At 36.6% G+C, this 27,346-nt stretch overlaps 1 protein-coding gene across 1 annotated transcript; it reads right to left on the bottom strand.

Annotated features, from left to right (window-relative positions):
* Nucleotides 1–15,877: 15,877 nt before the first annotated feature.
* LOC125387908 (eukaryotic translation initiation factor 4 gamma 2-like) lies at nt 15,878–19,859 on the bottom strand. The gene is made up of 4 exons (XM_087911454.1): nt 19,788–19,859; nt 17,696–17,950; nt 17,356–17,614; nt 15,878–17,249 (listed from the first exon to the last, which is right to left on the bottom strand). The coding sequence occupies exons 1-4, from the start codon at nt 19,857–19,859 to the stop codon at nt 16,645–16,647; spliced, it is 1,191 nt and encodes a 396-aa protein (XP_087767580.1). The 3' UTR covers nt 15,878–16,644.
* Between the last annotated feature and the right edge of the window lie 7,487 nt (nt 19,860–27,346).

The following is a 27,346-nucleotide window of genomic DNA, read 5'->3' as shown; positions in this document are numbered from 1 at the left end:
CTGACATTATCTTCAAATGACTTTGAATATGATCTATTCATTGATTTGAACCATAAGGGCATGGCTCAAGAGATTTTAGGGAAAAATAATATTATTATGTGGCCTAGAGATAATTCTTGTCATTTATCTCTACGGGAGATTTAACGTTCTGCTCATGTCTCCCCCCCCCAAAAAAAAAATCTGCCTTATGTAAAATGAAAGAGTTCTGGATTAACACCTTTGGTTTGGCAGAGGACATTTCAAAACAACTATCATTGACTCTGTTGCTTGGTTGTTAGTGGCTATTATTATGCAGAAAATTAAGGAAAAGGAGCAAGCTGAGAAAAAATACAAAATACAAAATATACAGTTTGAGGGGAAAATGAGCACCCGGAAAAGAATTTAAAGAAAAGCATGATGCTAAATGAGAGTAGTGACCTAAAGACAAAGCCCTACCCAGCTAAGCTTCCAATTTGTAAAAAGAAATTTAAGAACATCTTAGGTACAGACTTGGTGGTACATGCCTTTAATTCCAACATGCAGGACACAGAGACAAGCAGATCTCTCAATTCCAGACCAGTCTGATCTACAGAGCAAGTTAGAGGATAGTCAAGCATAGGTAGTGAAGCAACCATCAAAACCAGAAAGCTGGTAGAGATGTAATTTAACAAAGTAGCAATGTTCCAGCCCCCAACAAGCAACTGAATTCGGCAACTTCGGCAATATGGTTCTGGCTATCGAGTCAGGGATAAAAGAAAGGGATTGTGGCATCTCTTTCCACAAGTAAGGATAGCCTCTGAGACCAGGCGCATATCAGGGGTGTCCCTATATGGAGGCCCAGAAGTGCCATTGCATGAAGCCTTAAAGGAGCTACTTGGGTTTCTTGGAGAGCCCAAGATGTTGGAGATGCCAGAGTCATGAGATACCTGTCAAGGGGAACTGCTAACTATAATCTTTTTGCTCCTAGTCCTTATTATAGGACCCTGCTTGTTAAATTGTCTATAAAACTATATAACAAAGGGCAAATTCCATTGAATTGTTAATGCTGATGGAATGGTATAACCCTCTGCTCCGAGATAAGTGCATGATTTGACTCATGTCCATAGAACAAACTAATGGGGAATGTAACAGAACCCCAGAATTTAGGAATACAGACACCGTGTTAGAGATACCATATGACCTTAAAACCTAACACATAGACACCAACACATTTCAAACAAAAACAAAGACCTAGTCCACAGTTTCAGAAAAATTCCCAAATCAAAATTTCCTAAATGTACTAACCTTGTCTTTTAGCTTCTGTTGTTCCATTTCTTTCCAACTAAAGTATATCAACCAGGATGCAGATTTTTGTGAATAAATGACAAAGAACTCTAAGTCTTGGGACTACTTGACTTGGGCAGGTTCCCTGTGAAGACACTGACTAGCAATGACGACTTTCTGATTGGCTTTAAGAAGGCCTGTGCGGTGGTCTCTGGTGGGCTTATGTTGCAACACTGTGACGTACATGTCACCATTGGGTTTTGACTCCCCCAGGTAGATTGAGCTCAGCATTATTTCCAATGTTGTTTTCTATGACGGGCTCCATTTGATCAGAAGAGAGACTTTGATGATGAGATGTAACTAGAGTCATCTGTGGGCAAACAGGTAAGATTTAAAATTCTTGGTCTAGCAAAGTGGCAGGAACAGATTCTTTTGCACCCCTGCTAGTGGTCTATGACCTGGGAAGTATATTTAATTCTCTTACCCCTACCAGATAGTGTTGACTTTCCAGGTTAAGCTTACTTTGGTTAGGGTATGTTTAATAGCAATTGTGTGTGAGGAGTTTGAAAAAGTACAACTTAAAAAAGAATCCTATCTCCATCCATTGGAGCACTGGAAGTCAGGACCGCGAAGGGTGCATTCATCCACTGATACAAGGGGACTGATCGAATGAGAGCTCACCAAGGCCAGCTGGACTGGGACTGAACGAGCCTGTGACCAAATCGGACTCTCTGAATGTGGTTGACATGGGGGCTGCCTGAGCCACCAAGGTCCAAATAAAGACTGAGAAGTCATTGACAATGGCACTGGGTCTTGTTTCATCTGCATGGACTGGCTTTTTGGGATCCTGGCCTGTTTGGATGCTCACCTTCCTGGACCTGGAGGGAGGGGGAAGGAACTTGGATTTCCCACAGGGCAGGAAACCCTGACTGCTCTTGGGAATGGTGAGGGAGGAGGAGAAGGAGTGGGGGGAGTGGGGGGAGCGGGAGGGTATTGGGAGGAGGGGAGGAAGTGGAAAGAGTGTTTTCGGATACTTGAATAAACAAGTCTAACGGAAAAAAAAAAAGAATCCTAAATAATTAAGCAATTGACAAGGTGATTTAAAGACATAGGTAGAAGCCTCCCTCCTTCCCCTTCTTTATTGTTTATATCCTGCCTTGGATTTCTGATACATGGTCATGGAATATAGCCCAAGCTGGACTAAACTCCCAATCCCTGCATTTTCTTCCAGGTGGTATTATTATAAGTACACAATATTATATATGTCTTTCTTTTCTATTCTATTCTTTTCTCTTATATTTCTTTTCTTTCTGCATCAAGCCTAAGTCACCCACTTCCAACTAAATAGTATTCTAGCATTATTATCAATAATTCCCCATCAAATAAGACAAAGCATCTTCTCTCTCCCTACAATTTTAGGTCAACCATATCAAAAAGACTATTCATTTCTGTTTCCAACATTACCCTGAGAGAGACTAGTATCAGTGCTGACTTTCAATCTAGCTTATCTTCATTTCTATACTGTTGTTTACACTTTTTCAAACTTTTAGAGTGTCCTATACAAGTACAGAATCTACATTGTTTCTACCCCTTCCCTACCTCTTGAAGTCCTCCTGTGTCCCCCCATTTCCTAACTACATTTGTTATCTCTTCATCTGAAATTATTGTTACATATATGTAAATATGAAATATATAAGTAGAAAGTATTAAATATGTCTCGCACACACATATATTTATAAATATTATTCATTAACTTATATATGACTGAATCCATTTAGCAACTGAGCATTGCTTGTATGTATGGTGTCTAGACCTGACAACTTGGAATTGGCAACCTCTACACAAGCTATTCCTGAAGTAAAGTGATTCTCCCTCTCCTAGTAGTCATTAACCCCTTGTCGACCTTCATCATCTAGGGACAGATCATTGTGAGATTTGTCTCATTCACATTGGCATGTTAACTGGTGCTGTTTTATCTTACAAAATATGGTTGTTCAGGCATGCATATTTTGATGAGCTCACTAGTGTATTTTTCTTGTCATGTCTAGGGGACACACTCTAGGTTCTGATATCCTGCCTCCCCTGCTTTAAAAAGATTTCTGCCTTTTTCTCATGGCATTTGCTGCAGCGGATTGAATGAGAACGTCCTATAGGTAACATGTTTGAATGCCTGGTCAGCGAATGGAACTGTTTGGGTAGGAGGTTTGCCCTCGTTGAAGGAGGTGTGGCCTTGATGGAAGAGGTGTCCACTGTGAGTGGGCTTTGAGGCTTCACAAGCCCACATTATACCTAGTCTCTCTCCCTCTCCTTGTAACTTACTGCTCAGACATGAATTCCGAGCTACTGTTCCAGGTCCTGCCTGCCTGCTTATGTCCATACTTCCAGCCATTATGGTTATGGACTAACCTCCTGAAGTTGTAAGAACCCCCAATTAAATATTTTATTTTATAAGGTCTGCCTTGGTCATATCTTCTCTTCAAAGTAATATAACAGTAACTGAGACAGGATTTTAACCTTCCTAATGATGCGACACTTGAATACAGTTTCTCATCTTGTGGCGACCCCAATCATAGGATGATTTTTTTCGCTTCTTCAAAACTGTAATGTTGCTACTGTTATGAATTGTAATATGAACATGTAATATGCAGGAGATCTGATGTGCAACTCTTGGTGGGGGTGTGACCCACAGGTTGAGAATCACTGAACTACGATAGTTCCTAAATCTTAGATGCGGGATTGCATCCACGAACACTTATTCCCTGCTTTGATGGTTTTGTGAGTTACACTTCCCTGTAGTTATAAACAGAATTTAGAAGAGATGAGGGAGATGAAAATATGATCAAGATATAATGTGTCTTTTTTTTTAGTAAATAAAATACTAAGATTTAGAATGCAGTTAGAGAATTATTTTCATTAGGAAAATGGAAGCTAGAGGTTTTTCTATAGGGTCTAATGACCCCTCCTGCCATGAGTAGATAGCTAAAATCTCCAGATGTTCAAAACAACATTTTACAGAGTACTCAGTATCCTAACCATAAATTTGCTTTCATTTTAAATAAGATTATTTCCTTAAAAGACTCATTGTGTGTGCTAACACATACTCTTTCTAAAAATAATGCTATGTTCTGAAATAATTTCTGAAAAGGGAAGCAGTTCCCAACTTCATCTGGCTTACAGAATTGTATCAGCAGCTGCAGACCAAAGGGCTCTTGTTATCAGTCTGGTGGCATAGAAAACCCTGCTGCAAAAAGCCCCTGCTTTTTAGCTGCATCCAGTACGTGAAATGATACCAGGAACAATACTATCTCCACATATGAAGGAGACAATGCAGTTTGCTATTAATGTCTTTGTTACATCTTACTCTTAAAGGGACTCTATAAATAGACTAGGACTTCCTGGCAAAGTAAACCCTAAACCAATTAGCTCTTAACCCTCTGATTCTGCATCCAGCAGTAAAACGAAGGTGGAAAACGGCTGAATTGCATCAGAATGCTCATAAACCATCAGAGCTATACATAGGAATTCCAGAGGGGAATAGAAAGAACCGTGTGCGAAGGAAAGGCAGTTGCTAGCAATGGATAGAAAACTCCAGTGCTGTAAAACTGGCTGAGGAGGTTTACTGCTAAAATTATCAATTTTTATCAATTACGTGCTAAAAAATCGGTGACCAGAAAGCTCAGGAACACTTTAGAGTAGTCCTCTAGCGCAGTTCTATCACCGTCCCAGTCTCCAGCTGTCTCTAATTTCCTATACGTACAATCATGATGAGACGTGAACCAGAGCAGCTGAAGCTGGATTAACACAGGCGTGCTTGAGAGTTAAGGTTTCACTTTGTGCTTTTTATCTATCTACCCACAGCCTGATTTCTTTAAGTCTGTCTGACTGTTTTCAGCCGTTGGGCCTCAGGATGTGGGTTCATTTACATAAGGGTCTGAAGAAGAAACACTTCATAAAATTTCCATGTATAAATGGAAAGACTTCTATGAAATGCACTAGTTAAACTTGGTGATAAATTCCTTTCTAGCAGCCATCTGCTTTAATTCTGTGACATGCAGTGTGGTTCCACTACGAAATGAAATAAAGTACCAGAGGGGATTTATTTTTTTTAATTGGAAAATATAAAAAGTTGACAGGCTTTGCAAAGTTTCCTCTGAAAGATTTCTCAATATTTTACAGGAACTACTATGCTTGCATGAAAATATATGTTGGGTGAGTGCATGAGTATATGGGCAAGTGTTTATCGATGCCATAGCTAATCTGACATTAATGAATAGTTATTTCCATAATTAGAATTGGAAAGAATAATTTAGTTCTTATTATCTTCCCACTTGAAAGCAATTAGCGAATATCATGCTAAAGATGTTTGAGAACAATTGTAAAGCTTTAGGAAGCTTCACAAAGAAGCAGAACTTATTTTTGTATTTCCAGCATTTGACAATAAATAGTTTGTAAGATGTTTGCCTTTATTTGAATATCATATAATATATGCATGCCTCGAATCATCACATAGTAACCTATGAAATGTATAATTTTACTTATAAATTTAAATAATAGTTAAAATGTATAATTATTCAGGTCTAAGCAAGTTAGATCAATAACAACTATTACACTCCCTTACTATTTTCTGGTAGAAGTCCTCTCCCTATTCTAAGCAATAAGATATGCATAGGCAATCTGAAACTGTTTAGGCAGCTTTCTTGCATATTCCATACCACCAAGCCATATATTAGAATAAAAAACTTCCTAAGAGACCAGGAAAATCCATTTCAGTTGACTGGAGCCATACATTTATTTCTTTTGTGGCTTACTTTGCTTATTTCTATTTTATTGTTTATGAGAATAAACTACATATGAGCCAAAAGAACATTAAAGATTTTGACTGACTTTTTCCCTGAAGAGCATCATGTATAAATGGTTTGTTTATATATCATGGATATGAGACAATTCTTCAATGAGATCCAATGTATTTATTAATAAAATTTGTCAAATATTTGAATTTAATCTTACAAATAATAAAAGCAAAAAGGGTTTATTATGGAACATTATATTATTTTTGTGGTTTTTTCCTTTTCTCTTTTGAAATCCTTAACTCCTTCTGGAATGATGTGATAGGTTTAAATGCAGTCATCTGTTGGACAAGGCTGCTTGTTCGTCTTGGCTACCAGGCTAGTTTAGACCTGATATAATCACAGGGAAACTGCATTCATTAAATCACTGCTTGCCCCATTAGCTCTAGATTCTTATTGGCCAACTCTTACATATTAATTTAACCCATTTCTATTAATCTGTGTATCACCAAAAAGTTATGACCTGCCAGCAAAGTTTCAGCATATCTATCTTCAGCAGCTCCATGGTGTCTCTCTTAACTCTGCCTTCTTCCTCCCATGCTATAGGCCAAGCTACTTTTTTATTCATTAACCAATTATAGCAACATACAGACAGAGGAACCTCCCATACCAATTTTCTTATGGTTAGTTAGCTGCCTTTAATTAGTAAATATGCTTCTAAGCAGATTAGTTTACTCCAGGCACCTTATCAAAAAAGACTTTTTCTTAGACCAAATTTAATTACATTACTCTCAGCATTTTCCCTAACTAAGCCTTGAACTTGTCTTCCAAAAGTTGAACAAAGACTATTTTAAGCTATTAAATATTAGACTAATATACTGAGCATATTTGTAAAAATGTTAATAGACCATATTCATATCATCAAACAAAATATTGGAAAGAATACAAATTAAGAACACAGAAAATATCCACTTACTTTGGAATGACTGGAGTTGAAAGCAGTCATCGGTTTATTTCTTTCATGTCTTTCTTTGTTTACTTACATTTTACTATATATAATAGTAAATGAACACAAACCAAGGAGACAGCTTCTATTAACATTTGACTACATTTTCACCTTTCCTTCCTAAGGACTTCATGATGAATTTGTCAGAGTTAACAAACCGCCCACGGTAGAAAAGCTCTATTAACCACTCTGCTCTTGTGTATTTTGGTAGTTGCAGTTCTATCGAGTTTAGTCCCTTTGATTTTCATTGCTTTCATTAAGATAAGGAAATACCCTGTAAAGAAATCTTGTTTTCCATGACAACTGCTGCCACAAAGTTCATCAGATCCCTACATGATCTTTTTTTTGCATGTTTGTGCAAATAGAATAGTCTCAGTGTCCCATTGCAAAATATGCTGTTGGGGGTAGTTAAGCAATTTAGTATTAATCATTTCCAAAATCATAGTCTGACTATTCAGGTTCTTTTGACAGAATGGCTATAAATATCTACCATTTCATCCTCACTAACTGTAAAGCTACAGATGATCTAGGTATTAATTAATTGTATGCTTTATTAATACTGCTTGTAGCTATTCAAACTTCTTTAAATCCCAAAACCCAGGAAGGTATACACATGGACTTCCCTCAATCTGATCTGGTATTTCCCTGTCTTTCATCATTACTTAGAGACTCATCTCTATACACAAAACCTGTATCCCAGGGTGACTGACTATAACAAATTATTCAACACTGGGTTGCTGAGAAAGTCATAATTGTATTTTCTCAGGTCTGATAGCTAAAAATCCATAGCAACACCTTCTTACTCCTGATAAGTGTTCCAAGAAATAGACCTTCTCTACCTCTTGATTTGGGGTTTTATTTTGGACTTCTTGGTGGTTTTTCTTGTTGTTATTGGGGTTTATTTTAAAATTTTTTGGCATTTAGACATATCATGACAGACCCTTAGTCTCATTATTTTCTCTTTGTCTGTGTTTGCTTCTGTCACTTAATTTCTGAATTTTACATCATAAGAACTTAATTTTATCTTATTACACTATGAAGACATGATTTCTAAATCAACTAACAACATAGGGTATTGGAGGACTTTTCAGTCATTTGACTCCACTATTGTTGGTCACTATAAAGCATAACACTATGATGATGAAGGCTTAGTGAAGCAGATCTGCTCCTGATTTAGAAAGTAAAGAGAAATTAATGAGGGGGGAGAAGGGCAAATACCCTTCAGAGACCCACCCTCAGTGGCCTACTTTTTATAGATATCCAACCTCCAGAGTTTCTACTACTTCCCAGTAATGCCATCTGCTTACTAATCCATTACTAGATTTATGTGTTATTATGTCAAAATCCTCACTGAATGTGGTGGTGCATGCTTTTAATCCCAACAGTTGGGAGCCAAAGGCAATTGGATATTTGAGTTTGAGACAAGCCTTGGCTTAACAGTGAGTTCCAAAACTGTCAGTGTTACATAGAGTGATTGTGCCTCCCCCCCCACCAAAACTAAAATGAAACAAAACAATTCTCCTGATCTCAGCAAGGACCCCAGCATGTTTGCCTCTATCAAATGGGAATTTAATCCTCCAACAAGTCATCATTTGGGGGGTATTTCTCATGTCTAAAGTACAATATTGGCCTCTATTTGATGCAATTTTTAAAATTACATATCTCTTTCACTGTATAATCTATATTTTCCAAAATATTTTAGTGCTTTGCTCCATCTCTACTAAAATTAACTCTCTTTGACTTTGTGGAAGAAAATGAACATCAGATTCTGAAGAAGTCGAGGATCCTTTTGTGCAAAAATTATTGGGAAAGATTTTTTTCTATTAAGAAGGAAAGTGCACCCCACAATTCTCTACCACTGTGCCCATGCACAATGACTATTGACATCAGCAGCATAATAGTTCTTGATATTCTGGCTCACTTCAAAGACTTTTGTAATTGTATCTTTGTAATTTGTACCATTTTGAAGGATTTTAATTTATCTAGAAGAACCTAATGAGCATATCATCTCCCCCAGGCTTGACTTTTTAAAAGAGCCTTCCCATAGTAAGTATTGCCAAGCCAGTTTCTAACCTTCCAGTAGACAGACTGTCAGGAGACACCCTACAATAATATCCAGAGCTCAGAAATGTGAGAACACAAGGACGTGTTTTATGCCTTCAAAATCCATTGTTTAAATTCTTCCTAAATCTTTGAAATTTCATTGAAAATTATGTTTCATCTGCATTTTAATATATTATATATAATATGATGATAAAGCTTCTCAATATTTATATGTCTGTAATTAAATTTATTTCAATGAGTTCCTAAGCAAAATAGCTTAGGAATATAGAATTACAAGTTAAGCATCTATTTTGAGGGTAATTTGTTTTTTTCTGCCTTTCAGCTGTTTCTATTTCTAATTGATATTTTTCCTCAAGTCTTTTACTTATTTATTGTTCACTGATTTATTGGTTTTTGAGACTAGGAGATTCAGTATTAGCTCAAAGTTCCTGTGTAACCAAGAATTACCTGGAACTTCCCATTCTCCTCTCTCTACCTTCTGAGAATAAGATAAGAAGCAAGCACTACCCCAGCTAGTTAATGTGGTCCTGCTAATTAGCCCATAGCTGTGGGACAATGGTCTGTGCCCTGTCACTTACATTTTAAATAGACACTGATTGGCCAGAAGCCAGAGAGGAAGTATATGTGGGGCAACAAGGCAGGAAGTAGAGGCAGGGCAATGAGAATTCTGGGAAGAGGGAAGTTTCGGCCAGCAATAATCACCCGTAGGCAGAGGGTGCAAGATATGACTGCCTCGTTGAAAATTGTAACAAGCCATGTGGCTAACACAGAAAAGTATTATAGACTGATATAAGTTATACGAATTAGTTAATAAGAAGCCTGAGCTAATTGGCTAATCAGTTTATAATTAATGCAGACCTCCGTGTGAATCTTTGGGACTTAATGGCTGCAGAACTGGGCAGGACAAAAACCTTGATCAACAGTCCATGTCTTATTTAATACTGGACAAGCACTCAGTCAGTGATTCCTACCTTGTCTATATACTATTTTTCAACATTCTCAAAAATATCTCAGAGATGCATCTAATATGCCACACTTTTAATGTCATACATCTGTACATCAGTGCATTTTATGAAATGAAACATGAAATAACTAAAATTCTCCTAGTCCACTATCCAATATGCAATCTAAACCATTATCAATCTAGGGCAGCTTCAATGTTATTTCTAACTAACTAACTTTATATCAATTGATGTCTAAGATCCAATCATCCTCAGTTTTAAATTCATCCTTGTCTAGCTTTTTTATTGACTTCTAAACTTCTATTTTAATAGCTTATATTTGTTTTAAACTATGTTATTTTGATATTTATAACACTTTAAATAAATGTAGTGTCAATCTGCTAAGATTAGAATCTCTTAAAGTGTAAACTTCTGGGCATACATTTGAGGGATTATTCAAATTAGATTGTCCTAGAGCTGGAGAGATGCCTCAGAAGTTTTGAGCATGAATTTCGCTTGCAGAGAACCTGATTTTTATTTCTAGAAATCATGCCAAGCAGCTTGAATCACCTATAAATACAGATCTAGACGTTCTAACATTTTTTCAAGCTTCTGTAGGCATCAACACTTACCTATACAATGGAATACATATATACACATAATTAAAATATTGAAAATTTTAAATTATTTTGTTTTATAGTTATACATGAAGTAGACTGTTTCGATGAGGTAGAGGTAGAAAAGATTACGCAAAATAAATGTAGCTCTACTTCTTGGGCTTTATAAAAATATACAAACATATAAATAGTTTTAAAATATTTTCTACTGGGCAACATTGTCAATCCCAGATGCCACAGGTTTTCAAATAAAAAGCCAAGGTCCAGAAATAGGTCACTTCTTTTGGTGTTCATAGTCAGTGAAATTTTATAGACCCTCTTATTTTTTGAGCTATTGTTATTTCTATTGATGGTAAGACGTTATAGTTGAAGATAATAGGTACTTGAGTCATAGAACACAGAAAAATTAAGATGGTACAGATATGGTAGGTTCATTTTTACTGGCATGCTATTAGACTATGCTATAGATGCATGTATGCTAACAAAAGAGAAAAGTAGATATCGGTATAAGCCATATGTGTATCCTGAGAACCACACTAATGAAGTCTGGCCTGGATTGGTATAAGAGCATTCATACAATAATGGTATGAGTGTGATGGACAAAACCAACCACTTTCTGAATGGACTTAAGGCCCACTACACAAGATATAACTCATGCATAACATGGATAATGGGTACAAGAACTCAAGGCTATTTGAAGTGTTGATTACATGAGAGAATGTACTATTATTATTTCTTTAAATGCACATACTATTAAACAAATTTATAGAGATTTATCATTATAAGCACAGATTAATACATCACTCAGCCCTCACCAGAGAACCTTTTTATTGCAGTGGATACTATTAGCACAGGGACCTACAGATAGTCAATATACAGAATATAAGAGAGTGTGCAGTGCTTAGGCTTAAGCAGGGAGTCTATATGACACACCATTCTCCAAAGACTCAGGGTTACCTGATATACTCAGGTATCACAGTTACTTTTCTATTCCTGGGACAAAACCCCATGATAAAGGCTACTTACAAAACTTATAAAATAAGATGTTTAAAACTTCCGGTGGGGAAATTGGGACATCAACTCAATCACACAACCTTCAACCTACAGGGTGTCCGGCATATGGAATGTTCCAAGGTAAGGTTGGCACAGAGATTGCAGGAGTGGCCAATAAGTGGTCTATCCTGAGGCTGATGCCACAAGGGCAAGACCCCCACTCCCAACACTGCATGGAGCATGAGGAGCCAGAGGTTGGACAGCCTATAATCCTGGGATATAACCAAACATGACTGGCAAAAAAAGAAAGTCAATGTAATGACACCTAATGATATTCTGCAATACTCACAGATTCATGTCTAACTCAATTGTCATCAGAGAGGCTTCATACAACAACTGATGGGAACAGATGCAGAGATCTACAAGCAAATATTATGCAGAGCTCCAGGAATCCTACAGAAGAGAGGCAGGAAAGATTGTAGACGCCAGATTGATCAAGGACATTATGAAAAACCTCACCCAATCTACAGTCAGTTTCTGTCCCACCTGATCCGACAGTCATTCGGTTCCAAAGAAACACACCGAGGCTTATATTAATTATCAACTGATTGGCCCATTAACTCAGGGTTATTATTAACTACCTCTTAGTTTACTAACTTAAAATAATTCATAATTCTTTTCTAGGTTAGCCATGTATCTCAAAACAGCATTTCTACCTTTCTTTCTCCACATCTGGGTAGCAACTACAGACTGAATCTTTCCTCTTCTCAGAATTTTCCTAGTCTGGTCATGCCACCTATACTTCCTGCCTGGCTATTGACCAATTAGCATTTTATCAAACCAATACAAGTGACAAATCTTTACAGGGTGCAAGAGCATTATCTCACAACAATAATCAATTAATAAACAACAACTGGTAACCCTGAATGGTACAATGGGACTGACCTAGGCCCTAAGCTCTATGTGACAGTTCTGCATCTTGGTCTTCTTGTGAGATTTGTAACACTGGGAATAGGGACCGTGACTGAGTCTTTTGCAGGCTTGTGTGGCCTTATTCTTCATACTGGGTTACCTTGTCCAGCCTTAATATGAGAGGAGGTACTTAGTCTTACTTCAGCGTGATATGATATGTTTTGTTGATATCCATGACAGCCTTGATATTTTATGAATAGAAACAGAGAAAGTGTGGGTGAGATGGGTAGTGTGGTGCAGCTAGGAAGAGAGGAGGGAGAGAAAACGAAGATTGGGATATAAAAGAAATAAAGGAAAGGAAGGGAAAAGAGAGAGAGGGGGGGGGAAAGGGAACATTTAAATGGAAGATTACAGTAGTTCCAGATGATCAGAGTCCATAGCTATCATGGTGAAGAGCATGGCACCAGGCAGGCAGACCTGGCCCTGAAGCAATATCTTAGAGCTTACATTCTCACCACAAATAGTAAAGAGAGGAGAGTTTACTGGGAATATTGAGGACTTGGAAGCTTTAAACATTTCAAACTCCTAATGACACAGCTCCTCCCAGAAGGCCACACCCTCTAATCCTCCCCAAACTATCACCAACTGGCCATTCTAATTCATATTACCACCATGGGGATTATCACAGAAAAGAAGATGCAGAAAGATTTCTAAGAGACAGAGACAAAAATCCCCTTTTGTACAGCAAAATACTGTTTTCTAGACAAAATGGGTCTGCTGAAAATATGGACTCACAGCAAATGTGAAAAAATTCACAAAATCCGTGAAAGACAAAGCTAAACAGACTCTCCAGATGGAGGGAGAAGACAATCAAGAAACCCCACCCATAGCAGAAGAGTTATTATTGGAAATTGATAACTCTTTGGGAAAGAGCAAAAAGATTTTTTTTCTGGAATGGACACCCCATCCCACCCCAGAGGTTATGTGCTCCAGTAGATGACCCTGCAACTATTTGCATACTGGCAGCATTAAGTGGATTCTGTAGGTTTAAAAGAGAGAGAAAGAACATATGAAATCGAATGTAATGGTGAATACGGGGCTAGAAAAAAACACTGGGAAGAAAGGAATGTAGGTGCACTTGGTCAACATGTCTTGTATACATGTAGAGAGAAGGGAGAAGGGGAGGATTCGGGAAAGCTTGGGGGAATGGGATGGGTGGGTTGGAGGAAGGATGGATATGGGAGCAGGGAAGTAAATATTTTAATTAAGGGAGCCATTTTAGGGTTTACAAAAGACTTGATTCTAGAGGGGTTCCCAGGTCCAAGGAGAGGTCCTCAGATTGTTCCTTAAGCAGCAGAGGAGAGGGTGCCGGAACTGGCCTTGTCCCATAGCCATGCTGATGAATATCTTGCATATCACCATAGAACCTTCATCTGGCGATGGATGGAGATAGAGACAGAGACCCACATTGGAGCACTGGACTTAGCTCCCAACGTCCAAATGAGGAGCAGAAGGAGGGAGAACGTGAGCAAGGAAGTCAGGATCACGGGAGGTACATCCACCCACTGAGACGGTGGGACTGATCTAATGGAAGCTCACCAAGGCCAGCTGGACTGGGAGTGATGGAGCATGTGATCAAAATGGACACTCTGAACATGGCTGGCAATGAAGGCTGACTGAGAAGCCAAGGACAATGGCACTGCATTTTGATTCTACTGCATGGACTGACTTTGTGGGAGCCTGGTTTGTTTGGATGCTCACCTTTATAGACCTGTATGGAGCGGAGAGGACCTTGGATTTCCCACGGGGCAGGGAACCCTCACTGCTCTTAAGACTAGAGATGGAGGAGGGTAGGGAGGGGGAGAGAAAAGGGAGGTGGGGAAGAGGTGGAAATTTTTAATTAATAAATAAATTTAAAAAAAGAAAAAAATAAAAGCAAAAGAAAGCTAGCTAGATGTGAGCGTGACTGTTGATATACTATGACTAGCTGTTTCCCATTCCTGTGTCTGTCACGGAAGTTAATACGGTGTACCACCATGATGTACTGTAACCTCAAACTGCAAGTTAGAAGAAATTCTTCCTCTTTAAGTTGCTTTTTTCCTGTTTTTGTCACAGCAGTTGAGGAGAATCTAATACAACACGCTTTCCTGAGAGTGACAGATGAGTTTGCTTAGCCTCATCACATTCTCTGGTTTCTGATATTATTAATATGGATGCTACACCAACTTTCACACATATTTCTTAGGGTAGGATATTTAGAATACAATATATTCTCATACTCAAATTTTTCTCTAGTTTATGTTAAACAGTGAAATTACCTGATATTAGTTTGTATTCATATTATATTTTGTCTGTTTGTTTGAAATAACATTGATCTAATTTACATTGCCTTGGGACTTGAGTCAGCTGTTACTGATTTATATACAATTTACATGCGATTAAATACATTCAGCATTGCATTGATTTCTACTTATATGAAATAAAATTAATGGAGTTAAGTATATTATGAGTCCATTAATTGTCTTCTGTGAGATGTTTCTTCATGTCTTTTGATAACAGTTCTTCATTTTTCTTATTACTTTATGAGCTTCTTATATTTTTGTATTTTTTAATTGGATTCATCATAGATGCTTTTCCTGTCCTCAGTTCATGGCTTAAGTTTTCAATCTCTATGAAGGCCTACAATGATTTAATTTCACTTTAAATCTCTTTCTTCTAGTTTGAATTCAGCTACTGTGATAAAACACTGTTACCAAAAGGAAGTTGGGGAAAGAAAATGTTTATTTCAAATGATGTTTATAGTTCACTAAGGAGAGAAGTCAGGAAATGAACTCAAGCAGTAATTGGAAGCAAAAACTTCCATATACGTGAATGAATATTGGCTGTTCATTTGCTCGCCCAGGGTCAGGCTCAGTTAGTTTTCTTATATAACCCAGGGTTCCTACACCAGAAATGGTGTCACTCACAGTGGGACTGGTCCTTCTACAGCAGTTGATGATCAGGGATGTTGAGGGAGGCTGTTTGTTGGTTTCCAACTGCTCATCCCAAAATAATCACACAGAAACTATATTATTTAACTCACAGCTTGGCCCATTAGCTCTAACTTCTTATTAGCTAACTCTTTCATCTTAATTTAACCCATCTCCATTAATCTGTGTATCACCACGTGGTCGTGGCCTACCAGCAAAATTTTAGCGATCTGTCTCCAGTGACAGCTCCGTGGCTTCTCTCTGACTCTACATCCTTTCTTTCAGCATTCAGTTTAGTTTTCCCCACCTACTTAAGTCTGGCCTCTCAACAGGCCAAGGCAGTTTCTTTTCTTTTTTTTTCCCAAGTATCACAATGTTTATTGATAGATACAAGTATATAAAATCAGGGTATGAACATGACTTGATAAATTAAGTAGACTTAATTTCAATACTATAGTAAGAGGAACCAATTCAAATTCTCACCATTTGTTTCACACCCACAAAAACCACTTCAAGGGCATTAAAGATCTCTCAAAACTGATCAGTTTTGTGCAAGTAAACCATGTTTCTTTTAATAAGACTTGTGCACTTGCCCAGGCTCAAGGATATTAAAATCTAGCACATAAAGCCCATTACTAGAGGTAGAAATACAGGCAATATACTATTACGGCAACAACCATCAATTACAGTTAATTTTTCTGTAACAACCAAATGGATAATCAAATATTGCAAAAACTCAAGTATTACTGAGCAAAGTGCATCTCTACAGTATTCAGTGTTGCTATTCAGTTTTTTAACTTAAAAACAGCCTATGGTAACTGGCAGCAAAGAAGGTCTTTGCAATAGACTTCCTCTGCTTGAGAACTTAGGATGTAATTATTGCATGCTGCTAATATTCTATCTAAACATTAAGGATACTCCTAAAGTATTTAATGATAGACTATGATTAAGACATCACACTACAAAAACCTTATGCAGAAGGAAACCTTACTGACGTGCTTCTGCTTTAAATATTGTGAAAAACGTTACAGTGGAATGAATTTTCGCAGTGGTTAGGTCAAATGCAGTTACATCATAGTATGCTTTGCACAATTTAAGGCTTTGGCTGGTTCTTTAGTCAGCTTCTTCCTCAGATTCTTCTTCTTCAGCAGTTTCTAGCCAGGTTAGCCACTGATTTACCTGGAACAAAGCCTTGCCTTTTCCTGGAAACTCTTGAGTTATGTCTTCCTTCCAAGCCAAGAAAGCTTCCTCCTCAATAATTTCCATGTCATAGAAATGAACAAAACATCGAAGTACCATGCCTTTCGGAAAGCTGCTGTTGTAACAGTGCACCTGCAGAGCATACAGGGCACTGACCTGTAGATCCACATGATCATGAAGGAATTTCTGCATCACTGGCTTGAAGGAGAGCAGCAGTTTTTTCTCCTGCTCTAACTGTTCTTTGGAAGGAACAGAGGAAGAATCTGTTTCATCACTAGATGGGCTTACTTCACTAGAAATGTACTGTAAGAAGCTGGTCATTAAGATGTTCACAAATCCTTTATCTACATGAAGTTTGGGAGGGACGTTATCTTTAATCCATTTATATATAGTTTGAGGGGATGGATCCAGCTTAATTTGCTTCAACAATTCCTTCTCCAATTTAAGGAGTGGGAATAAGAAACTCAATCCCTTTCCTTCCAGACTCTCCAACATTCGATCTTTATTCTGGTCAATTTCTGCAAAGACAATTCTCATTTTACCAAGTTGACTTATCTAGACCATTTTTCAAATACTTTCCTAGTACACAAAAATCACTTGTTAACTAAGTCAGTCAGCTCTTACCTGGCAGCATTTTCTGCATACTGACCTTGTTTTGCTGAAAAAGTTCAGTTAGCCATTCTCGATTTTGTAATTTAGCTAATTGTTGAAGACAAAGTAAGAAGAGAGGGAAGTGGGTGCCACTCTCCAGTGGTTGAGCTAGTTCTGAAATGCTCACCAACTCTGAAATTATAGCACGAGCTGCAAACTGTGCCAAATAAGACTTCACCAAGGGGATGTCAACCTCCAGTTTGGGGCACTGCTCCAGCACGTTCAGGAAAGCCTTGGGAAGAATATTCAAAACAGTTATTAGCTTCCACCCACAACTGGAAAGAGCTATCACCTAATCAGTACAATGTTCTACCTGCATGAAGTTGTCACTTGTGGCTATTCCTTCCTGTTTGAGTAAACTGATCAAAGAGCTCTCTTTTTCTTTATCTTCATCACTTCTATCTAGTGAAAGGATGATCACTTTGCTTAACATCTCAGGAAGAAAGTGTTTCGGGGCTCTCATTTCTCTCATGCCATTGACGGCTTCATTTGCATTTCCACTATTCAGATATTCAGTCACAATGGCTTCAGTCTCCGGCTCACTGCTGGGCGGCAGTTTCTTTATTAACTAATGGTATTCACAGCATACAGAAGGGAATCCCACATAAGGCTAATCCTCCAAAGTCTTGCTCTCAGATTATTTTGTTTTAGACAATTCTAAAATAGAGGCTTCTCTTCTCCCACATTACTAGGTTGATTCAAATTGGAAATTAAAACTAAATAATGCAATATTCTACTTTCTCTCTCTCTTCTCTATCTCTCTCTCTGTTAATTAACATCTTTGTAGGTATTACATTCTTATTTATTTTGAAATCATATATTTATTCTTATTCTCCTTATATGACTTGTGGCACACATTATTATACTTGAAATGTAACTTGATCTATTTACTTTTATACCTTTACTTTTCTGTATCAGTATTTAAAAATTAGTCAATGAGGTTGCCTGTAACTTTATGGTATATAGACTGAAGATCTTATCAATACATTGTGTTCATTCAGCAATGCAACTATGCACCATAGTGTTTGTTATCCAGAGTTCATAGACTAATTTCCCAGTCTGAAGAATTACCATTCTGTAACCTAAGGATACTTCTCCTGTAATGCAGTCTACTGAGTAGAAGATAGCATCTGGTCCTATATAAATGATACAGTGGAAACCATAGCAATGGAACAAAGTCAATATGATCTGTATGGTGTCTGTTGACATGAGTAATAAAATCTATTATCTCTCAAATATCAGGTACTTTACATCTTGTAAATAGGGTGAAGTATCAGATATTTGGAGACTCTTGATACGTTGAATCCAGTATTATATGATTGAATAATTACCTCTCCTAGTACTAAGCCACTTATTTTAAGTTCTTTTTTGTGTTATTTCTGAAAACTTGGTGAAAGCTTATAAAGAGTAGCATTCAATACTGTTTTGAGTCTGTGTTTTGTAGAAGTTAATTTTTTGACTTCTTGTAGTGGTTACAGTCTTCAGTGTAGTGTAAAAGATGAATGGGGTATTAGAAACATTCAATTTTCATAATTCTAATGAAATTTATCTAACAGTCTCCATTATTAGCAATGTACACTTTTATCTTGGCATATAGATATCAGTAAGCAAAATCATATTTTTTAATTAAGATGATGAAAAGGCATTGAAGTTTATCAAAACTTTTATGAATCATTATTGAATTATTTATGTCTTTTCCTTTAATATGTTATATATATACATATATATATATATATTCTAATGTTACATGACCTGTGCTTCAGAGGACAACACAAAATAGGTCATGTTGTGCTATCATTTTTATACATCAATGGATTTGTTTTGTTAATAATTTGTGTGTATTATTTCATAAATATTTATGAATATAATTTCCTTGCACATAATTATTTATTTAGCTACCTCTTGCAGAATAATTATAGCTTAGTAGACAAGAACCATCTCGTTTATTTTTATATCTTTAATACCAAGTAAAACACCTGACACATATATTGTACTAATTAATGTATCTGAACAGATGTACAATTGGGTAATCATATTTTAACATATAAATGGGCCTATGGGTAGGTTTTATGTATTATCAACTTTCAGGGAGATATTTCGCACCATTTATTCTTAGTGTTCTTGTGTCCTGTACTCTATGAAAAATACTCACAAACAGGATTCTTTTGATGTTATAGCAGCAGCATACATCTAAAGTTCTGCCTCCAAATGCCATTTCTACACTATCAGCCAGAATCACTCACTATTCCCTTATGGCTGTACTAAAATAAGTCTCTTCTGATTGTCTTTCCTCTATCTGTCAGATACCTCATTTATCTATCATACAGTAATCAGAATAATTTCTCTTTGCCTAAGTCCTTCTGTTGTGTTCAACTAGGTTTTGTGGAGACATTTGCAATGCTCACCTGGATTTCTATATCCTTATACATCTTGCCTACTTCTTCTACCTCTTCCAACACCTGTGTTTCTTTTTTCATTCTCCTAAGGCTCACTTACCTCCTTTCATTTTGAGCATCCTCAGGTAGTCTACTTCAGCATTCTATCACTCTTCACTTTGTTGAGAGACTACTATTCTAAATCTGTATTCTTCAGGTTCTCATATGCAAATTAGAATTCTTTGCTTTAATTCTTATATTTGATAATTATATATCTAATTATTTAGGGATGTTTCTGTTTATATCACAGTACGAATGTGTAATTCTTATCTAATTTTTTAAACAAGCATAGTAAGTTCATGTTTTAGTGCTTTGAATGTTTAGGATCTTGTCACATTTTTATAAGAAAAGAAAAATATTTATATAATGTACCACAAGAATGTTGATAAGATTTGTTTTAGTAATTCTTTCTTCAGAACAGCATACTAGATAAATAATGAGCATAGTCTTTAGAGGTTCATCTATTGCTACTGTTTTGTTAAAATAACATACTGTAAAAATGCATTAAAATATTTTTGTATATAATAATAGATTTTTTTTCCTGGTCTTAAGCTTCACCAAATAAACTTCTTCTGGTAGTGGGTAGTGAGTAGTGGTTAATTTAGTGACTCATTGTTAGAGGCCATGAGAAATACAGCAGATAATAAAGAGCTTTAAACAGAACAACGTACCAGATAAGGAACTCTTGGATAGGGTGCCCTACGTGGAAAGTCCGTGGAGTTACTGGCTGAGGAAACCAATTGCTCATGTCTATAATTTCCCTCATGAGTCACTTTCTATCTTCCCTAAGAACTTTATTTCTTCCCTCATAATAGCTTTTGTTTTTTTTTTCCACTTCTTGTGTGTTGATCTCATGAAAATATTCCATCTATTGGTCATATATATCTATGATGGTTAGGAAGATGACTTTTCATTTGGATATATAGTTTTGTTATATAGAATATATTCTGAGACATGCTTCATAATTGGATCTGTTTGTTCAGTGAACACTGTGGATGCTTAGTAGACTGCTTTGTTTCTTTTTACTCTTGGCTGATATCAAAAAAATTTTTTTTCTTTAGTCTAACACAAACTACACACAATTATCTTCCTTTTACCTCAGAAGAACTTCAAAGTAGACTAAAGACTTTTTGGAAATAGCTCATAAGTTTAAAACCTTACAGCTATGTTCAAGGTCAGAGTAAGAGATGTCCAATCAAGGTTACCAAGTAAAGAATGTCATCTAACAATGGATCTGTGTTTCAAAGTTGTCATTGGGCACTGTGCCCTGCCCCTGTCCTGTTGTGGTCTTGCTCCTATGGCCTGGGGACATTGTGTTACCATGGTAAATGGCTCATCTTATTGCTTGCTCAAGGAATGTGCTTTTGACTAATGAGAAGGTAGTTCTTGTAATTTCTTCATTTCTTCAAGGCTTCTGAAAGAAAAAAGGTTTTGGAATAGAAGAAGCTAGAAAAAACTAGGAAAATTAGGATAGAAACAGAACATTAAAATTGGCATAAAAAGTACAGATTGAGAGACTCATTCTCTGTCCTCAGATCCCAAGCCCTTCACTTGTCATACCATTCTCTCTGAATGCTACGAGGGAGTTGAGGCTGATACTCCATAGCCCTTGGTAACATATAACTGATCAATGCAAGTAGTATAAATTAAATAACAGAGTATTTAGTTGTGGATGGGTCATTTATATCAACCTCCTACTACCACACAAGTTTTCAGAAACTTCAACAAAGAAGCAAAATTAATGTAAAAACTGGTTGGTTGAGAGGAGATTTGTGAAATGCTGATTTATAGAAATTATCTATTTATTGCATGCATTAACTCACAAAAGCTATAATTATGTGGATATGACCTAGCCAGTCAGAATTCATGGAAAGATGGGTCATGAGGTCCCTGAGACTTCATCTCTGTTGAAGGAGTTATTGGTGTGGAGTACTGGTGATGGCTGTCACTCTGTGTTAACTAAGTGGCCGCTGGTAGGTTGTTGATGATTTGATGGATAGCTACATACCCATGCAAATGTTGGGAGAACAAATTGAATAATAAGGGACGTTAAGTTTAGAGTGGGGTGGGTTGGAGTGCTGCAAGGGTAGTGGTCAATGAATATGATCAATATACATCGTGTAATCCTATGGAATTTTCAAAAGTAAAATAATTATTTACAATATAATATTTTATAATATTGAAGTTTTATAATAATTATCTGTAAGTAACACTCAAAAGTCAAAGGAAGAAATGAGCAGGTGAAAGTTCTAATAACAGACATCTTAAAGATTGTATCACAGCACAGGTGTTAATAAAGAAATGTATTCAAACAATAGAAACATACCAGCTGCCTCTCCTACACTAGGCTTTATTGTCATCCAGGTATCCTTATTAATAACAGGCAGAATACAAACAGAGTTATGTGGGGAACAAATGCTATGGATTTGAAGAGGAAACCTCAGTTTGAAAATGAATCATGTGAGTTTAAGGAAAGCATAACTTGTCATTCAATTTAGTCCTTGTGCCATAAAAGATAATGCTATATGGTTAAACTCAAAATTTATGCTCTTTTACTAATAATCTCAAGTTCCTATTTCATATTCTTATAGAATACATTGAAAAGAGTTAGGAAACACAAGAGAGATAATGCTGCATGGCCATGGAGGTGACATAGTTTTCTATGTCAGAAAAGAAAGTGGAAGATCAGGTATCAACTTGGACAGAAAAATGCCCTAAAGAAAAATCATTCTTTCACCTCCTGAGTTCCTGCTGATTCGGTTCTCAAATGTAGATGACTGTATGATCACTGCTTTACAGTAATTCTCGCTGTGTGGGTCAGCTTCCCATTATTGTAATAAAGTACCTGATTTAATCAAGTTAATAAAAAAGGAAGTTTATTTTGGCTTATGGTATTCACAGTTGCCTAAAGGGATCTTGGATTTTTAGACCTTTAATATGTCATTGCAGATTGGTGGAGGGATTTCTTTTTTTAACTTACAACTTTCTTAAGAGATAAGAAAAAGACAGGAAGTGGCCAGGATCCTAATGTCTTCAAGGATATCTCCACGGCCTCAAGGACCAGAAAAGTTTATATTTGCTTTCGTTCTGTATGCATTCCCACACAGGAAGGCATGATGTTGACATATTAGAGTACTGCCCAATCAAATTGAACACACACAGGCACTAACAAATGACCAATCTCGCAATTTTTTGAATACTTTACAGTTTGGTGTTGGGATGTTGTCATAGCAGTCCTGGGCCACATGCAGCCTAAAGTTGTACACACCTTTATATTTCTGCCAGCTTCAAAATGGTGCCATTATTGAGAGTGACAAAACTTTAACCCAAGAGCCTTTATAGCCATGCAAGTTAGAGTAAACACAACAAGGTACCTATTACCAAAAGGTTTTATAAAATACAGTTTTAAAATAATACATATCCATTTTTTCTTGCCCAGACCACCAAAGTCTTCCTTCTGTGTTAAATATATTCATCTATATGACCCTTTTAATTCAGGCCCCCAGGTGTCCACTTCATGAGCATGATGTGATACAATATAAAATTTTGCGAAATGAAATTCTCCTCTTTCTCTTCTTAATCTGAAGATACTAAAGGCAGTTTATAACCCCTGACCCAGAGCCCACTTTGGCTCGGCCAGTTTTAAAGAGTGAAGGCAGAAAATGGCAGAGCTTCTCTGGCAAGTTTAAAGATGAGCAGACCAGTATGAAGGACTCCAAAAGGCAATAGTGAGCAAGCCAGTTCCACAGAACAACAGGATTAGTGGTACTTGGAGGCCACAATCTTCCATAAACTCAAAGTTACTGCATCATTAGAACACCAAAGGGCAAGTGTGAAACAAAGTGCAAAGGGTCTCAAAATAATTAATTTTCTTCAGTGCTGAGGATTCAATCCAGGGACTCTGACATGTTATGGAAGGTGTTTTCCTGCTGAACCACAGTCCTGCTGCTACTAGCAATCTAGAGACTGAACGAAAGCGACAAAACATCAGTACTACATATATATGCATATTTATACATATAAACACACACATATATACATATATCTGACACATTGTAGCAAACAATATTGTAAGATAACTTAATAACAATTAATTAAGGTTTTATAGAGTACAATTTACCTATAAAATTTTACTTTTACTTAAAATTTTAATTTGTTTATATGTATGTTTTAATCTAATATGATAAGGTCTATAATATAATCAGAGCTATACAGCTGCTAATAAGATAAACATATTTTATTATAAATATCCCGGTAGACAATGCTGAAAACTTTCTGGACATAGATGGGAGAGCTTGTCACTGTTGCTAGAAAAGTGATTTAAGCAGATAAAATTGAGGCAGTGCAAGCATGATAGATTGGATTCTTAGGTGAAAGTAGTATTTTCAAGGGTAAGTGACATTCTAGTAATAGGGAGCCTAAAAAGATGTGAGCATACTGACATCTGGGACAAGCGACAGCATGTCTGTAACCTAGCTAGACTTGTTCACCTAGAGTGTATGTCGCTAAGTAGGTAAGTGAAGCCTTGATCTAAAGTAAGATGTTTGAGGCTTTACTGCAGAAGAGAAAGATAAATAAGAGTTGTGTACCCATGGTGAAAGAGTGACTTTAAGTTGCACTATAAAGTATAAAATACTCTGTCACTACAAATAGACCAGATGATGTGGGCAAATATTAAACTTCTAGGGTGCCATACTAAACATAATAGCTTATAAGAGTTAAATACTTCTTTGTCACAGTTCTGGTGAGTGGGAAATCTAAGAGCAAGGATAATTTGGAGTTTTATGAGAACCCGCTTTCTGACCTATATGTGCTCTAAGCAAGTCTTTCTGCATCCTCTGATGACAAAGGGGAAACTCTGGCCTCTTTAGCCACGTAAGTCATTCATGCCTTCATGCCTGAAAGTTCACTTCAAAGACTTTCACAGAGAAGATTGTTTCATTTTATTTGTCTGGGAGAGATACAACATGAGTAGTGAAATTATTAATCATTTTGGTTAGAATTATCTGAACTGTTAGTAAAAACAGAGAAAAAATAGAAAAAAACATTGTAAATATTAATGGAATAATATAATGTTGTGAAATACATCTATTTCAAAATTTGTCATTTATTTACCTTGGAAATTCTTCCAATTTTTTTGAAGGAGATAATGCATTACACAAGTCAATACTTACCCTATTGTGCAGTCCACAAGAGAATTGCTTCTTTCTCTAATTTAATACCTATTGACCAACTTTTTCTACCCTCTATTTCCTAAACTCTGTTATCCGCCTTTTGCTCTCAAAACTGATAATTTCTTTTATGTTTCATGTAGGAAGACCACATATTTGTGCAGCTTCTTTCATTCAATATCATAATCTCCGTTTCCATGTATGTACTCTCAAATGATAATACCTCTTAGAATTTATGGGATTTTGAAATATTAGTTTAAGATGTGTTACATTTGTTTATGCTGTGGACCATTTGATTAATGATGCAAAGACGTGTTGCATTCTTTTATGTTGTATTTGTTTACTCTGTGAAGCTGAGTTACTTTGCCTGTGTAAAACACCTGATTGATCTAATAAAGAGTTTAACAGTCAGTACCAAAGCAGGAGAGAGGGATCAGCAGGACTGTCAGTTAAAGAGAATAAATAGAAATAGAAAAAGAGAAGAAGGAGGAGCAAGAAAAAGAGAAGAGTATGCCAGGGGCCAGCCACCCACCCACACAACGTGACACAAAATAAGAAGGAAAAAAATATACAGAAATAGAGAAAGATAAAAGTCAAAAGACAAAAGGAAGATGAGATAATTTAAGAAAAGCTTTCCAGAAATAAGCCAAGCTAAGGCTTGGCATTCTTAAGAAAGAATAAGTCTATAGCAAATTTATTGGGAGTTGGTGGTGGGCCCTCAAAGAGTAAAGACAAAAAGAACTATTATATTATGGCATGATAAAATAGGCCTGTATAATAAGAACGTTAAATCTTTGAAGCAAGAAATTGAAGAAGACACCAGAAAATGGAAAGATCTCCCATGCTCTTGAGTAGGTAGAATTAACATAGTAAAAGTGGCAATCTTACCAAAAGCAATCTATAGATTTAATGCGATGTCCAGCAAAATTCTTCACAGTCCTGGAAAGAACAGCACTCAACTTCTTATAAAAAAGCAAAAAAAAAAAGAAAGAAAGAAAGAAAGAAAGAAAGAAAGAAAGAAAGAAAGAAAGAAACCCAGGATAGCCAAAACAATCCTGTACAATAAAAGAACTTCGGGAGATATCACAATCCCTGACGTCAAAGTCTACTACAGAGCTACAGAACTGAAAACAGCCTGATACTGGCATAAAAACGGGCAGGAAACCAATGGAACTGAATCAAAGACTCACATATTAATCCACACACCTAGAGACACCTGATTTTGGTGAAGAAGCAAAAAAAAAATCAAATGGAAAAAGAAAGCATATCCAACAAATGGTGTTGGTATAACTGGATATCACCATGTAGAAGAATGAAAATAGATTGATATCTGTCACCAAGCACAAAACTCAAGTTTAAATGAACCAAAGACCTCTACATAAAGCCAATCACAAGGAACCTCATAGAAGAGAAAGTGGGAAGTACACTTGAACACATTGACACAGGAGACCACTTCCTAAATATAACCGAAGTATCACTGACAGTGAGAGAAACAATTAATAAATGGGACAACTTGAAACTGAAAAGCTTCTGAACAATAAAGGACGTGGTCAACAAGACAAAACGGCAGTCTACAGAATTGGAAAAGATCTTCACCAATCCTACATCAGACAGAGGGCTGATCTTCAAAATATACAAAGAACTCAAGAAATTGGTCGTCAAAAGAATAAATAATTGGATCACATAATCCAATAAAAAATGAGGTACAGACCTAAACAGAAAACTCTCAACCGAGGAATCTAAAGTGGTTGAAAGACATGTAAAGAAATGCTCATAATCCTTAGCTACCAGAGAAATGCAAATCGAAACAACTCTGACATTCCATCTTACACCTGTAAAAATGGCCAAGATCAAAAACACCGATGAAAACTTATGCTAGAGAGGATGTGAGGTAAAGGGAACACTCCTGCATTGATTGTGGGAGTGCAAATTGGTCCAGCCCCTTTGGATATCAGTATGGCAACTTCTCAGAAAATTGGGAAACAATTCTTCCTCAAGACCCAGTAATATCACTTTTGAGTATATACCCAAAGGATGGTCAATCATACCACAAAGATATGTGCTCAACAATGTTCATAGCAGCAATGTTTGTCATAGCCAGAAACTGGAAACAACCTAAATGCCCCTTGACCAAAGAATGGATAAGGAAATGTGGTACATTTACACAATGAAGTACTATACAGCTGAAAAAAATAATGACATTTTGAAATTTGTGGGCAAATGAATGGGTCTAGAAAACATCATGTTGAGTGAGGTAACCCAGACCCAGAAAGACAAATACCATATGTTCTCACCCATAAGTGGTTGTTACACATAAAGCAAAGAAAACCATCATACAATTCACAACCCCAGAGAACC

The sequence above is a fragment of the Myodes glareolus genome, chromosome 11 (genome assembly GCF_982192425.1).
Source record: "Myodes glareolus chromosome 11, mMyoGla1.1, whole genome shotgun sequence".
NCBI lineage: Eukaryota > Metazoa > Chordata > Mammalia > Rodentia > Cricetidae > Myodes > Myodes glareolus.
Note: the sequence above shows the minus strand (reverse complement) of the source record. Positions and strands in the feature narration are given on the sequence as shown.

What these genes read in the sequence shown, in the direction of transcription:
- LOC125387908 (XM_087911454.1), bottom strand. Translation starts at nt 19,859, where the DNA reads ATGAAAAAAGAAACACAGGTGTTGGAAGAGGTAGAAGAAGTAGGCAAG. An exon ending in ATAAGGATATAGAAATCCAG is followed by an intron (nt 17,951 to 19,787) that starts GTGAGCATTGCA and finishes GAATACCATTAG; the next exon opens with TTAATAAAGAAACTGCCGCC. An exon ending in TATGCAGAAAATGCTGCCAG is followed by an intron (nt 17,250 to 17,355) that starts GTAAGAGCTGAC and finishes TTGTCTTTGCAG; the next exon opens with AAATTGACCAGAATAAAGAT.